We start from the raw sequence: 15,724 nt of genomic DNA on the forward strand, positions 1-15,724 counted from the left end.
GTTATATTTTAAATCCCTACCTCCATTATTTTTTATGGGAGGTTCCTGCGATAACAGTGATTGGCCATGTGTGGTTGCTGGAGTAACTCCAGCTCTGAGCTGAAGACATTTACTACTGTGTGAGGTCACTTTTTAGCTGTAGTAACTAGAATTGCAGTTTGTGAATAGCAATGGGCTTAGTCTTTTGTAGGTGTTTGTATGTCCTTCCCTAACATCTTCCTAACACTCCCTCAACCACTTCTTACTCCTCACTAATCATCCTCTCTTTAATAGTAGGTATTCCCGATCTTCCAGCTATTCCCCTCTGCCCAGCCACATTTACTACTAAAATGCATTTGTATGTGTGTGGAGACTCAGCAGTTAGGGTGGACAAATCTGCACAGAAAATGACAGAAGAGGCAGAGGCAGAGCCAACCGCCAGGCAAACGTTTGTGATTAGCACTACTATTGTAGTACATTTAAACATACTAAAAAATGCAGTTTGCGAATAGACCTCAAACGTCTTTGCACATTTTGCTGCAGCCTATCTTATATTGTGTGCAATACAATTTTAAAATAACGACTTGCAAATCCACAGTGCTTTTAGTCACAGTATGGCACTTCGTAACACTACCAATATGCATCACTCTTCCTCACTTTTTTAACCGCTGCTCTTTTTCCAAATTATTGTTTTTTTGTTTTCTTTCTGTACAGCATTATTCAGATTAACAAAAATTTTAAACACGGCACTACAAAATACACTTCTGCAGTAGTGAAGCGATCTGTTGGTCCTAGCGTCTTGCTGGTTGAGTCACAAAAGCATTTTTGAGTACTGGAAGTAATACTACAGAAGTACTAGTTCATGTAATCATACTTTTAATTAGCCCTAAAACAACCTAAATGAGAATACAAAGAGAAAACTCACAGGATAGTCATATTAAATTAGTACAAATAAAAAGGACTGGTCCCTCTCAGCACGTCAGAAGGACATTTCTCAGTACTTGAAGTGCTACTTCTAGAGTTTAATTTCACATACTCATAAATGCCTTTGCGAGTAGACCCTTTACAAAAGAGGCAGATATGTTAATACAGAATGACCCTTAGAACAATATTTTATTCACGCCAGGTACATTCGGGACTCGCTAGTAAATTAGATTTGGGCACTGGAGTGTACATTTCTGTGTCTACACATCCCACCAGACACCAGTCGGACGCTAATAACAGAGCCAAGGCAAATACGATTTATTGTATATCAAACAATTTACTATGGCATTATATGTGACGTGTCATGCTTTCAGATTCAGTTATTATTACTCTAAAAATTGCATAATTCCAGTACCCTGTGCGGCAACTTCATTGAAGGTTTTAAATGAGTGTACATATCCTTTTACATATGTTAAAATGTACAAATGATAATCGTTAAAAAACGGTATTACTTTTTTACCAAGTAGGTTTTTAATGTGATTTAAACATTCCGAAATACACGTTATAAACCTTGGAATCATAGCATAAAAATATTGAAACATGAACATTTCTTGACTATCCACAGAACAGTTTGTATGTTTCTTATTTACTTTTTTTAAATTGCGGTTTGTATTGATTGTGGACGTTTCTGGAAAATCACTGAAATACTCACCTTCCCCTAACAGTTAAAAAAAGCAGCATTTCTGTAACATTACTGACTTGTGTAATATTTATAAGTCTTAATGAATAGCGATCAGCGGGTGCCCTCTACAGGCTCTTAATGATTTAGCACTCTAGCTCTTCACTCAAACATCAGGTTTCGCTCTTCCACTTAGGACATACATCACAGACGGCAGAGTAGAGATGACAAATGTCACTCTGTGAGAAGTTTGTAAAGAGATGAAGGCACAATGCATTACCTCCCAGCGCAATTTTTCAGTTAGGAGCTATGGTCACACATTTCTTTAAGGTACATTAAATCAATGTTTGATGTGCTTCCTTAGTTTGCGTGTTTGTAGTCAAAGACGCCCACACTAACTGTATGATAACCCAATTTAGAGAGTGCTGAGCTATAGAGAGAATTTAAGAGACAGAGAAAGAGAGAACTCCAGATGAACGGACAGATGGACAGACAGACGTGCTATGAAAACTAGATAAGATCTGAATTTTGAACTACATTATTTAACGTATGCTCCACCATCCGAGTTACCACAGTCATGTTCCATAACATATCAACAACTTTCTCTTTCCCACCACGCAGAAATACTGACATATCAGCGACTCTTACATTTCACCACTGTCTTCACGTCCCCTGCACCAGCAGCACATACAAAAGGAAAACATTCTGTTCAGGGTCAAATCATAAATTAATATCAAATGTAAAAACATAAATACATTTATGGTGGTAACATGAGCGGTCACCTGCAAGTTTTTGAGCAAGCAGTACAGCTTTACCAGTAACTGTAGTTGCTGAAATCATTAGAGCACATTACTGCAGTTGGCTATCTCGTCCATTTTCTATCCTTCCCTTTCTGAGACATTTAACTACCTTGGCTTAGAGTTTATGGAATTTTATCCATCTCATCTATAACCTCTTCCTGCTAGCACTATGAAGCGGACAACGAATACAACAAACAGTTATTTAATCAAAACTCATTTTTCAATGGAATCTAAAATATAGAATGATGGAGGTGTGAAGGGACTAGAGGAAAAAAGTGAGTAGCATTAAATTGAACACTATCCCCTACTTCTACATTTGACTAGAATTTATACGCCATGTCATTTTATCCATTTCAGTGGGCTCTCTTTTTATTGTCTCTCCTAACTTTCAAGATGTTTTCAAAGTTAGTTTTTATACCTGGCAACCTGAATCAATAAGTTTGCTGTCCAATTTTTATTTTTAATATAGAATGATGTTCTACTTTAACTGTATAGGGCTGCACACTATGGTTTTGACCTTCGTAGTTCTTGGTTTTTCTGTTCATTGAAGAAAACCTTTGAAGTTTGCAGCTATAAGGAATGGTGAAAATTATGACACAGCCCAACTTCTCTGATCCCTAAATGGTGAACTGAAAAAGATAAAGTTGTGGAATAGTATGCATTTTCAGTAGACGCACTATAAATCAGAGACATCCAATGTAGGTCCAGAAGGGCTGAATCTCACGGCAAATCTTCAAAAAAAAAATCCACATAACAAGTATTGGCATACAGCTGATGTAAACGATCTACCCAAATTGAGTCATATTCTCAGGACAATCATTGACTGAAATTGAATATCAGTTAAAATGTATGTCAAATCGGGGTGAGAAGGAGTAGCACTGTTGCTTTATGGATCGGGTGGTGGCAGGAACGCATGTGTGGAAACTACCCTAGATCATAAGCATGTGGCCTGGGGTCTCTACTCGTCTGTCACTGGAGCCACCCTTGGGACCTGGGACTCCATAGCTACATGCAAAGGCATGATCACACTACCCTTCCAAAAGATAAAGGTTTTGGGCAACCCCAATTTCTCCCTGGGCCTACATCCCACAGCTTTTGGCAGCAGGTGAGCTGTAAGTCAGTAGGGCACTTCTTTGACTCCAAAGGGCTTATCCCACTTGACCAACTGAACACAGACTATGCTTCCCGGGGACGGAATACCTCCACTATCTTCCAATCCACCTTCGGGTCCAGCAACCCATGGTGAGACCTGGCGTGCAGAGATGCTTGACGTCTTTTAAGAAATGGCTGATTACAAAGGATGGCGACAAGCATCTTGTCTCTGAACTTTACACCTTCCTCCCTCAGGCCACTGTAGGAGAGAAATCAGTGGCACAATTGCACTGAGACAGGGAGGTGGGAAGTCCCTTCGCACATAAGGAACAGTAGGAAATGTATTATAGAGCATGAGCCACACTGCATGTAATGCAGCTAGCACAGAAAGAGCTGTGAAAATAGCCACATATTGGTATCTCATGCTGGCCAGGCTGCATCCGGGAAACCCAGAGCGCAGCACAACTTGCTGGCAGAATGTGGGGCCATGGGCACCCTCTTACACCACCTATGGTCCTGCCCCAAACTAGTCCGCAACGGGGAAGAGGTGTTGACGGACACTGATATACACATGGACATTCAGCTGCAGTCTCCCTACCTATATCAAGCTGGGCCTTTCCAATGCTTTAACGTACCCCTTAAAATTCAAGCCAGAGCATCAGCTACGCCTAGCTACCAGGAGGCGCCTCTCTAGGACGTTATTTCCATTTGCAGCACTGACAAAGTTCCTACTCACACCTCCTGGCTGTATAGACTCTAGGCATAGAAAAACTGACCCTGGTGGCAGAGAACCGCCCTGACACCTATCAGGAACTATGAGTCTCATTCATATTCCTTCTCCCTCAAGAGTTTAACGAGCTGACCTGCCCTAAATATTTGAGTCTCCTCCACCAACTCTCAGAGCCACAAGGAGACAGCTCATAAGAGACCTCCCCGTGCCACCCGATCTATCCCCACAAAACACTGCCTGCCTGGGGTACTCTCAGATCACAGAGGACAACGCCCTCCCAATTGCCACTGAAATCTTAAGCATGTACAGGGGAGAGAGGAGGGAAGAGTTCAGTTGGATCCTCTTTTTATATTGTGTCACTAACTATTTGTTTTTTTAGACTAGTCTATGTATGGATATGCGTGCCTGTCTTGTGTTTTGCAGTAAAACAAAAAAATTGATTTGAACCATAAAGTTATGTCAATTTATCTTCTGTGGAAATCCTAAACGTCTGGCACAGATCTTGCCAGTCAGTGGTTATCCTGAAAATTTGATGTGGACCTATCCCACTGATGCCTGTAATAGTTACCCCTTGCCACGTAAACTCGGGATTGTTCCTTCATTATTAAGTTTGTTTGTTATTTGATAACTTGGGAACAAAGGAATTACAATATTTCAAAACCAGCTTTGATACCCAAGTCAGGATCAACGTGTGTACATAATAAGCTCATATAGGCACTTTCGTATGGGTTAATGATTAATTTTCTGTAAAACTGTAACTCTCAACATATGCCAGTGCCCCATCTCGACCAACTAGAACCATCTCCAACTATTTCCAAAATAACATTAGTGTATCTCAAAAACATGGACGAAACCGTAAGCAGTACTTATTCTAACCTTTTGTAGCTACTTGCATTACAGAGATGCCATGAGAAGGGAGGCCTAGGGTGGCACTTAAACCACTTTGATCTAGACTTGGGGTTATTGCTTAAACTAGATAAACACTCCCTTTCTGAAAAAAAACAGCTTAATTAAAAACAAAACTTGAAGGCACTGTGAGTGACTCCTGGTGTCATTAAAGAGTACGAACGTGTGCATGTAGTCCCAAGATGTATTTATAATCACTCCCTGGTTTTATATTTTAAATTATACAAATGGTAAATTCTTACACACAAAACACACACATCTACACTGACTCACAAGTGCACACATGCCACACTCCCATTCACATATACATATGTAACAATATATCTCTCTACAGATTGTTAAATATTATATACATAATAAAATATGATTTTATAAAATGTAATTCAGTTGCTTAGTTAAAATAGATTACTTGACTAAACTAACATTTTCTCTTTGTTTATAAAGAATACTTCGGTATTAAGGAAGACACGGATGATAATCCTAGTTGCAGAAACTAAAATGATACTGATAACATTCGCAGTTTTTTTGTTATGAAGTAAATGTGACCCAATATATTGTACATTGTGCTGTAGCGTCAAAGTTTCAAACACAAACTACAGAACTCGCTTCTTCCAAGTGATAACGAAATGAGTGTAAAAGAAAGAAGCCTTAGGCAGGCAAGGCTTCAATGTGAACAGGGATTATTACTGATGTTGTGTACTTTTGCTCGAAGCAACACAGTACATGCACATGAGCACATCACAATAGTGTGTAATTACATAAGTATCATTTCCTTTGCACAGGATATGGAAACAGCGGTACAAATACAACCATAAAAATAAAAATAACATTAAAAAAAAAACATTCTACGTTATTATAGTAATGGGTACACTTGAAGTTCAGATTATAGTACAGAAAAAAAGTTTGCAACAAAAAACATAAAAACAGCAAATGGGCGATGCAGCGAATTCCAGAAAACGTTGCATTCTGGACGACATCATGGAGGGCCGGGTGATGCAGGAAGCCACGGGGTTCTTTCCCCTTTGTTTTGCTGGGCTAATCTGCAACATAGCAGCTCTATTGCATTATTATGTACATTTTGTTAAATGTGCTTTGGCAAACGAAGCCTGAGTGTAACCAGTAATGGGTGAAATGACTATAAAGAGGAGGCGGGAGACCGCAACAACACGACATCCTTATATTGTAATGTTCCCACGGACACGTTTGTGTATTAAGATTGCATTGCACTGCGGGGAAGCTCCCTTGGGGTCTGCTGGTTAGTGACCATCCAACAGTTCATACTGGGACTGAGAGCGCTGGCATCTATTACTGAACTGTGGTGAGACTGCTTTCTTCAATAAGGCCTTCACTTGTGGGGCCTTCTCTGCACTTTGTTTACACAAAGAAGGGTGTGTACAATAAGTAGCTGTTGCGTTGCTTAACTCCGTGGGTGATTTACGAAGAGGGAATGCAGTGAAAGGAGGGAATCTACGAAAATCTTAACATAAGGCGAGTGAAGACGCAGCGGAGACAGAAACTGAAAGTGGGTAGACTTATGAAATTCGAGTAAAGGCCTGACCTGGCTACTGATGAATACTAAGAGAAAAAAACGATTTTAAGAAACAAAACGGATCAAGAGTGAGTTTACTGAGAGTCATTTTTTGAAGGGAGGTCTGACACAGTGTTATTCCAGTGTTGCATGTCAAACCTTTGATGAGGTGCTAGGGGCAGCTGTAATGCCCCAGGGCCCTGCATTTAATATCCCAGGAACAGAATGAAACAAGTCCAGTATCTGCCTGTGGCTCATCACAGATGGCATACCCTAATCTTGCAGTGGTCTCCCTCCCCATGTCCCAGGGTGCCACTGCACAGCCTCGCAGTGGAGAGAGGCCTCGGAGTCCCCACAAGAGAGGCCTCGCAGTCCGTGAGTGTACCTACCCTTGTGTGAGCTACCTTCACTCCGATTAACGGACAGAAGGGGAGGGGGGTTCCCCGTGTTTTAAGGCACAATGTTTCAGCGGGGAGCTTTTACTAATTAAAATAATCGCTGTTCTTCAACTGACAGATTTAGTAGGAAGCTTGTTCTCAAATTTTGTTATTGCTTATTTAAGAACATATCTTATTTGAGTCATTTACAAAATGAGAAGGGTGGAGGGTCAAGGCCTTTAGTATGCGACAACGATAGTCAACGCATAAATTACACATCAGTAAGTGCGACAGCAAAAATAATTACGTCACACCTTGACATGGCCTCCAAGACTGGCAAAAACGAGTACTTTTGCAGCCTAAGCTATGCAACATAAACAATCTCCAACTGAGAAATATCCTACAGGCTGTGTGAGGCACCAACATGTTTCAGGTCTATGAATGAATTACAGGACCTTCAACAGAACAGAGCAATAAGCAATTATGACATGTTAAAATTACTTTCTGAACAACATTTGCACAGGAAGATTGATGAATAGATACTGACAGTTCCTATACATTGACATTTATAGTGATAGCTGGGTGCTGACAGATTATACTACAAATAGTTGGTTGCACTGTGATATATTATTATAATTAGTAAAAAAAAAAACTTCTCCAGTGATATGATTTACCTTTAAATACGAAGTACATGGTCTCATGGCATCATAGGGCTCAATATTTTTTGGAGAGTAGGATTCCCTGTTACACAGTCAAACGGATTAGACTAAGCGACTCTGTACCACAGAACAACCACACGTTTTTGGCAAGACTATGTGCACCATGATTTAGAAGGTTACAACCAAGATGTGGCCATTGAGTTTCACTGCTGCCACTTTAGTGGCAATGGGGAAACTCAAATTCCTGACGCCCGATGCCCTGTATATGTTAGGCAGGACATCCAGCTCCTGGGCTGGGAGAATTGTAACTACACTGCCATTGCGCCCATTCACAATTCTTCATGAAGCATGGTATTCACTATGTTCTGCCAACTTAAGAGGCACAATTAAATCTTCTCCCCACCCCAAACAACAGCAGTGATTTACTTGCAGTGTAATAAATGTGGTGTTCCTCTGGTTGGCTTCATCCCTAATACACTCCCTTCTCAGCTCAAAGTGTGATGCAAATGTTTCTCTATGTAGAACTAGCTCCTCACCTGAAGTTTTGGGCCATTCTGACACCTGCAGATGTGTCCTGAATACAAGCCAAAGTACAAATGCAAGTAAACAGACAGTAAAAAGCAGTGGGGTAAGAAGCAGTGGATGATGGTATGAAGAAGGCCCACAGTTATAGACCTTGTGACAATATGCACACCGAAAGATCCTGCCTATACTAGGAGGGGACACCCAAACTTCAGTGTTGAAGTATGATCCATGTTTGCTATGTTAAACACAATACCCCAAACAAATATTAGAGACTGGAATGTTGGGAGCGCCACTGAAAACAATGAAGTGCTTTGTGCTTCTAATGACCGGCAGAAGCCCGGAGCTCCAACATTCCAATGTTTTTGTCCTGCTCCCAACATACCAATGTATTTGTTCTGCTCCATCGTTAAAGGCCCTCGCCTCTGGCTCCGGCCTTTAATGTCAGTATAGCCCAGCTACAGAGGTCTATAAGGCTATTAGAGCATTCTACCCCTAAAGGCCAGAATGTTCTAATTAGTAAAACAATGGCCTCACAGAGCCTGTGGGGGTTAAAATTCCCTCGGGCTTTGTGAGGCCTTTGTTCACAGCAACAGCTGTGGAAGACACACATCGAAATGTTGGAGCTCCAGGCTTCAACCAGCCATTAGAAGTCTGGAGCTACTCCACTGTCTCCAAAGGAGTACTTAACATTCCAATGCTCTAATAATATGTAGGTCTCTTGAATAAGGGGTGCAGTGATTGGAAGCACTTTTCTTTCTACTGATTTAGCATCTGAGCAATGAAAGTGACAAGCATGGGCACACTGGGATTATCCAGATGTTAATTTATCATCCACAGCCATTTCATATAATTTCAGTTTTATATAAAACTAGCCCTTTGTGACTGTTACACACATTTTGTTAACAAATGTGACCCTGTTTTATGGCCAAAAAGCCTCTATTACGCAGAATGTTACTGCACATACCAGCAGAAGAGGACATTGGGGAATGGTTTCTTTTGGAGTTCACATTGTCAAACAGCAAGAAACCTTGCCTTGTCTGTTTCTAAATATTGCAAAGTCTAAAATTCATGAAGAAATAAGAGATGATGCTGCTTGTTGTGTATTAACCCACTCTTGAGAAAGTTGAGCTTTAAATTGTGTATACCCTTTTATAATAAAAAAGTAAGCAAAACATAACAAAATTTGAAAGGACAGCCACAGAAAACAAACTGAGACCAGGCATCCAGATAAGTGTGGCCCTAAAAAAACATAACAAGTTGTGAGCAGTTACTGACAGGAATCGTGGTGTTGCCACCAAGATGGACGAAAGAAACAGCTAATTCAAACTGAGGAGCAACGGTAAGGTTGACCAGACGTAAAATTGATACACCACAAATAAACTCAGTGCTAGCCTCTGTTCTGCAGCCCCTCACCTAGAGACCAGGTGTGGGTTGACAGGGCCAGACACCAGAGAATCTTCATGTATTCCATAAGGTTGTTAGTGAATGGAAGACATTAGTACAGCCACACAGTTTTACGCAGACACAAAAAATGTCAAGCTTTTGAAAATGCAACTTCTTCCTGACTTGATATATTTGCTGAGTTATGCTTCTAAACCTTGCTATCCTGTATAAGTGTACATTCATTTAAAAATAATGTTTTTATACTCCAAGTGTACACTAACTCATTATCCCGTAAGAGTCATACCAAGGTCTAAAACACTACAATGTCCAGTTACCACCCAAGAGGAAAGCTAGTCAATGCTGGTTGCATAAACAAACCCCGTTGATAATGGGTACATGTTGGCACAAAGTCCTACTAATGATACAAAATTAAATTGTTTCCAAGGCAGTGTCAGTTGTTACTGTTATCTCCATCACTGATTCTTCTGTGTACAATCCGGGTGACTAATTTCCTTTTGGCAAAAGAAAAGGCTGCGTCAGTACATCAAGAACAATAGACTCAAAAGGCAAACTCCAGATGTCACAGTCCACAGTAACCCTGTGAAATAAGGTCAGAGAGCTCAATTTCCGACAAGAGCAGCTGAATCTCCCATCTTGTCTCCTTCATTCACATTACACCCGTTCAACTCTGGTGGGGTCATAGGAATCTGGAAAAGTTAAGGGGAAAAATATGTAAACATACTAGAAATCATTATTCTTGGTAAGCTCCTAAACAAACCTGTACATACTACATGTACAAGCCAAAATAAAAACCGACATCTAAAACAAACATAATTAATATATTTAAAGCTTATTTGATCGCACTGTTAAGCGATGCATACATTTAGGTCACAACATTCCACATCTCAAAAGGACAGAGGGCCCAATTAAAAAAAAAAAAGTAACTTTTCAAGTGGCCTCGTGTTTATAATTTCATTATGACTGTTTCTTTAGGATTCACAAACACCATGAAGGCTAATCACCAAAATCTTTGCAAGTCAAACAGATTCATCAAAATCTTTGAAAACTAAACATGATTTTCCAGCAGAAGAAAATCCACAAGTTTTTGTAAAGCATATATACCTCAAATGCTATTTCCAAGTGGATAAACTGGTAGGTTGCTTCTCATGTGCGCCTTACAAAAGGGCAGTGTAAGGAAAGTGTATGGAGTGTTTTCACACCCAATGGGAGAACCACAACAGTAAGTGTGGTTGTGCACAATGAAAGTGAAAAACTACTGCAAATGTTAGTAAATACTCACTTAATCTGAGTACGCAATGCTTGGTGAACTTGACCAAGGACCATTCACTCCGACCAAAAAGGACTGTTTAGGTATTAATTGGGGAGATTTTTTCCTTCCCTGCCAACACTTGATGATTTCGTCTTCTAGGGATTTCACTTCCTCTGTGAATGTTATCTGAGAAAATGATTTAGCAGCCATTTGGCTAAATTAACATGCAGTAAGTAGTAAGTACTGAGCTCCTAAGATTTCTAAAATATATTTATGTTTAAAATACATGAGTCAATGAAACGCTTACACTTCACGAACTTGATGTCATTTATGTGCTTGTTTAAAATCATACCTTATATTTTCTAAGAATAAACGCATACTCCGATTTCACGCTCAGTAAATCCCTAGGGCCAAAAGTAAAAAAATAAAATAAAAAAAAGAGGCCTATCATAACGTATGGAGCCAGGAACAATGTGAATTATAAAAAAATGCAGGATTTAATTTAAGCAAGATTGAAATTACAAAAGGAAGCATATGTCAAAAGCAATTTATGTAAGACACAAAAAAATACAACTTATATTAAAACATTACTACAACAAACAAGAAAAAAAATCTCATCTGATGGGTTAACCATAGATCTTTTTGTACTTAGCTTCTTTTATTCATGCCATGTGAGAAAATAATAACTTACTTGCCTTGGGTAATGCTATCCATGCTATTGCTGGTAGATACTGTAACTGCAGATGTCTCATCTTGTGAATCACCCCAAGCCTCAGACCAGGTACCGAAAATCTTGCAATAGTTCATACATAATCGCCTAAGCCCCCACTGTATTCCGCCTCTCATCATGACGACACGGACCTGCATGTAGGTGTCCTTCAAACTGATATCAGTTTTCCTTCTCTTCTGCGCCCGCTGACATAGAGCATGTCTGACCGATTGCAATTAACTGGCAGTGTGCAAATCTAATGGGAAACCTTATTTAGAACTAAAAGTTCACTCCATTCAATGGGAAGTAGGGTAAGCTGTGAGGAAACTGCAGTAAGATAAGGGCATCCACCAGAAAGGGCATTGAAGATGCATTAAAAAAGAAAGCAACTTATTCTACCTACGGATACTTTTAACTGCAGATTCCTCATCATGTAGATTGCTGCCAAATCAATGCCCCCTCCAAGGAGGTGGGTCTGAGGATGAACGTTACACTAACAGGTCCAGCAAGATGATGCAGGCAACATGACCTCCTCAGCAGACTTACAAGTTAGTAGTGCCTGGTAAAAGTATAGATGCATAACCACTAGTCTGCCTGGCAGAAACAGGAGCAACCTGAGCCAGGGCTGCCATTTTTTGATATGGTAGAAGTAGCACTAACAGCCTTAGGAGGATCTTTTGTGTGAAAGCCGTTACACATTTCATGCACAGGACAATCTGTCACCATAAGATCTGTTTTTCATCCACTTTTCCTTTCTTTGCACCAGTGAATCCAACAAAGAGCTGACCATCTACCCAGTATTACTCAGACCTATCAATGTGGAAGATAAGTGACTGCTGTGGATCCAACCACTGTAGTCTTGCCTCCTCCCCGAGGGGTGCGGCAAAAAGAAGAATATGGGGAGTATAACTGACTGCCCCAAATGAAGTGGTGAATCCTCTATCAGAAAAAAGGATAGAGGAATCCTAAGTACATGTGTGTCCACAAAAAGATGGTATACTGAGGCTGAGCTGTCAATGGCTGAAGATCACTGTTACGCACAGAAATGACTGCAGTGAGAATCGCAGTTTTTCAAGTCAACAGATGTAGCTATTAACAGGCTTCATGGAAGCACGCATCAAGACCAAATTAATGTCCCCGTATGGCATGACAATGGGGCATTGGGATACATGTGAAACCATTCTGATAAAATGCATCACAATGGATGATGTGAATAAGGGATGATATGAAACACAAGGGAAGGCCAAAGGGGCTGATAAGTAGCCCTTGAAAATGCACACAGAAAACCCTTGCCAGGCCAAAGATAACACAAACAAAAGTATATCGCCCAAAAAAGCCTATAGACGATCAACCTGCTTTTCTTCACACCAAGAACAAGAATGATATAGAATGCCTCTATCTGTAGGTAATGTGAAACAGGCCTGTGCTACAATTAGTTTATCCTGAGCTTTTGCCGTAGAAGCTGTCTCCAACTGTGAAGACTAACAAGCATTGGTACAGCCAATAGTCTAGATTTAATGTGTGCAACACATGCAACATTAGAACATTTAAAAAAACACACACAGAATTAGCAAGCAGGACCGGACACAGAGGGATATTGTTGTAAAGTAGCCCGACATGCAGTTTAATGCAAGCACTCGGATATAGCTGGATGGATATATCCCACACAACCAATATGATTAGGTGAGAGATGTAAACTCCACTGGGCTGAGCCAAGAAGTAAATAGTCTTATTCCAATGGCTGAACAACCCTGGTCGTAGAAGCCAATGTTTGAAGAGGCAAATCCAAAGTCTACTCTCTGTACAGTACTGATAGGCCTGTTTGACAGCTGCGCTATCAAAATCGAGACCTAGAAATCTAAAAGCTGGCTTCTCCACGACCGCTTAGACTACCCCGCTTCATTCACTCTCCGCTCTCTATTCACAGAGATGTTTTTGTGAATCTGTAGATGTTTAGCAGAAGTGAGCACACCAATCTTAAATTCGAATTATGTTCTTGCTGGTAAACAGGTTAGCAGACACCTTCATAAATGTCTTAACATTTGGCGATCTGTTTTAACACCTATCCACAGGACAGTGCAACTGATTGCCTATAATTCAATACAGGTTATCAACAGTAGATGACACCACAACTTCACGAGTACTATGAAGAAATATCATGAAAGATGAGTAATAAGATGTACAAGAGAGGATATCTGCTGAGAATTTATTTTTCAGAGTTCAGTTACTATCTATCCCTCTCATGTAGTAGCATCACAATAAAACGTAAAATTGTGAGAACCCTGAGCTCTTTACAAAATATGTGCTTTATTTGCTGATTCTTCCAATCTAAATGTTTTCAGAATTTCTGTGACATTCCATGACGTTCAAACACGTTGAAAAAAGCATATTACATTGTATGAGGACCAATGCCCCTCTGTCATATATTTCACCTGTCACAGCCCACATCTGTATTAGTTTTATCTTCTATTAGAACATTGGAATGTTGGGAGCTCCATTGGAGACAATGGTGCTTTTAGTGGCTGGTAAAACCCCACAGTGTCAACATTCCAATGTTCTCTGTTCACAGCAACAGCTGTGAACAAAGGCCTTTTTGTTTTATTTATTAAAACTTTCCACAACTAGAGGGCAGAATGTTCTAACAGCCGTATAGCCCTCCACAGCTTGGCTATACCGACAATTAAAGTCCTGCTCCCTTGTTAAAGGCCCGAGCCGAATGCTGAAGCGGGCCTTTAATGGCCGGGATAGCCCACCACGGGTATAACCACAACTCATATCATTAACAGAAAAGGCATTTTGATTCCATTCAGTAACAGGGGTAGATAAATGTGGGATTGTGCAATGGAGACGTTTCCTCCCAACCCTCTCATTCCCACATGAATTGTAAAGCACATGGATTCACATGCTTCTCCCATGTTACCTCAGTGGTGGTGAAACAGCAAGATGACTAAGGCAGTGTGTATTACAGAACCATCATGTGGTTGAGTATTCTATACTACCTGCATTTTCTTCATAACCTGCAGAAGTGACAGGTTAGTGCACATTATATTTTGTATTTTCTAGTATTCAGATAAGACATTGAATTGAATTTCTCATAATTGCTGCAAAGACGGTAAACATTCGTCTTTTCCAAATAACACTTCACACTAAAGTGAAGTTTGACCTCGCCTTGTCACAATCATTACATTCAGGGCATATTCAGCAGCACCTGCATATTGTCTGCTTTCGATACGAGCAACAAAGTGCCAGGGTGAGGGAGCTTTCATAATTCAGGTTCCGGCTGGACCCATAACAAAGGCTAAATTCAAGTGTCCTTCAGGCCTTATTTTGCTGGAGTATCCTGCATCACACCTACCTGTAGCTTAACATCTAGCTGTAAATGTAGTGGAGGGGAAACAAAGGCTCATACCTTGTTAGCACTTAACAAATACTTAAGAGAGGCACCCTTTGACTTTGTTCAGTCCCCATAAATGAACGATATGCATGCACTGCTGTAAGAATCTCAGATGTGTTGGTCTATCCCGGTATTTACACAAAATAACAATTTAAAAAGCACTATTTATTTTTTATTTCAGTTATAGTGCTACTCATCAAAATGTAGGGTGTCAGAGCGCTTTAAATCAAGCACCACATTCAGTCACACAAGTTTGTATCTCAATGTATAGGGTATGTTACATAAGACAGGGAGGGTTCCAAGGTGTAGGAGTCACATAATGTCTTTCATAGCTCACTGTGCTATATTAGAATGAATACAGTTCATGAACTGCAGGTAACAAACGTATCTCAATGTTAAAAGCAGTAACCCATTTACCTATCTACATAAAATAAAATTTCGCCCTCTGCACATTACATTATGTGCTTTGCAGGAGACACATTAACCATCTTTGAGTTAAAAGGGACTCTAGACAAAACACAGATCTTTTCAGCAAATGTGTTAACCACCAAAGTTATATTACCATTATTACTATTCTCTCAGATTTACCAGGAACCCAAAGATCTCTCCAGCAGGTGCCTAAACTCAATAAGATATTTTAAAATTCATACTTTGCAACCAATTATGCAGAACAGATTTACTGTCCAATTTCTCCTTGTTGCCAATTTCTTTGTGGCCCAGTTTTAAAAAACAAATGCATAAGTTAAGACGCAGATTGTGTGTTAGGGTT

At 40.1% G+C, this 15,724-nt stretch overlaps 1 protein-coding gene across 2 annotated transcripts in view; it reads right to left on the reverse strand.

Annotated features, from left to right (window-relative positions):
* Window positions 1-1,073: 1,073 nt before the first annotated feature.
* JCAD (junctional cadherin 5 associated) overlaps window positions 1,074-15,724 on the reverse strand; it is a 260,127-nt gene continuing 245,476 nt past the window's right edge. The window contains exons 4-5 of one of the 2 annotated variants that reach the window (XM_069211288.1): window positions 11,205-11,256; window positions 1,074-10,289 (exon numbers count right to left, since the gene is read on the reverse strand). In XM_069211288.1, coding sequence (XP_069067389.1) covers window positions 11,246-11,256 — 11 coding nt within the window. In that variant the 3' untranslated portion in view covers window positions 1,074-10,289; window positions 11,205-11,245. The remainder of the gene's footprint in view (window positions 10,290-11,204; window positions 11,257-15,724) is intronic. The other variant, XM_069211287.1, reaches the window with a different exon arrangement.

Source organism: Pleurodeles waltl, chromosome 10 (genome assembly GCF_031143425.1).
Source record: "Pleurodeles waltl isolate 20211129_DDA chromosome 10, aPleWal1.hap1.20221129, whole genome shotgun sequence".
Taxonomy (NCBI): Eukaryota; Metazoa; Chordata; class Amphibia; order Caudata; family Salamandridae; genus Pleurodeles; species Pleurodeles waltl.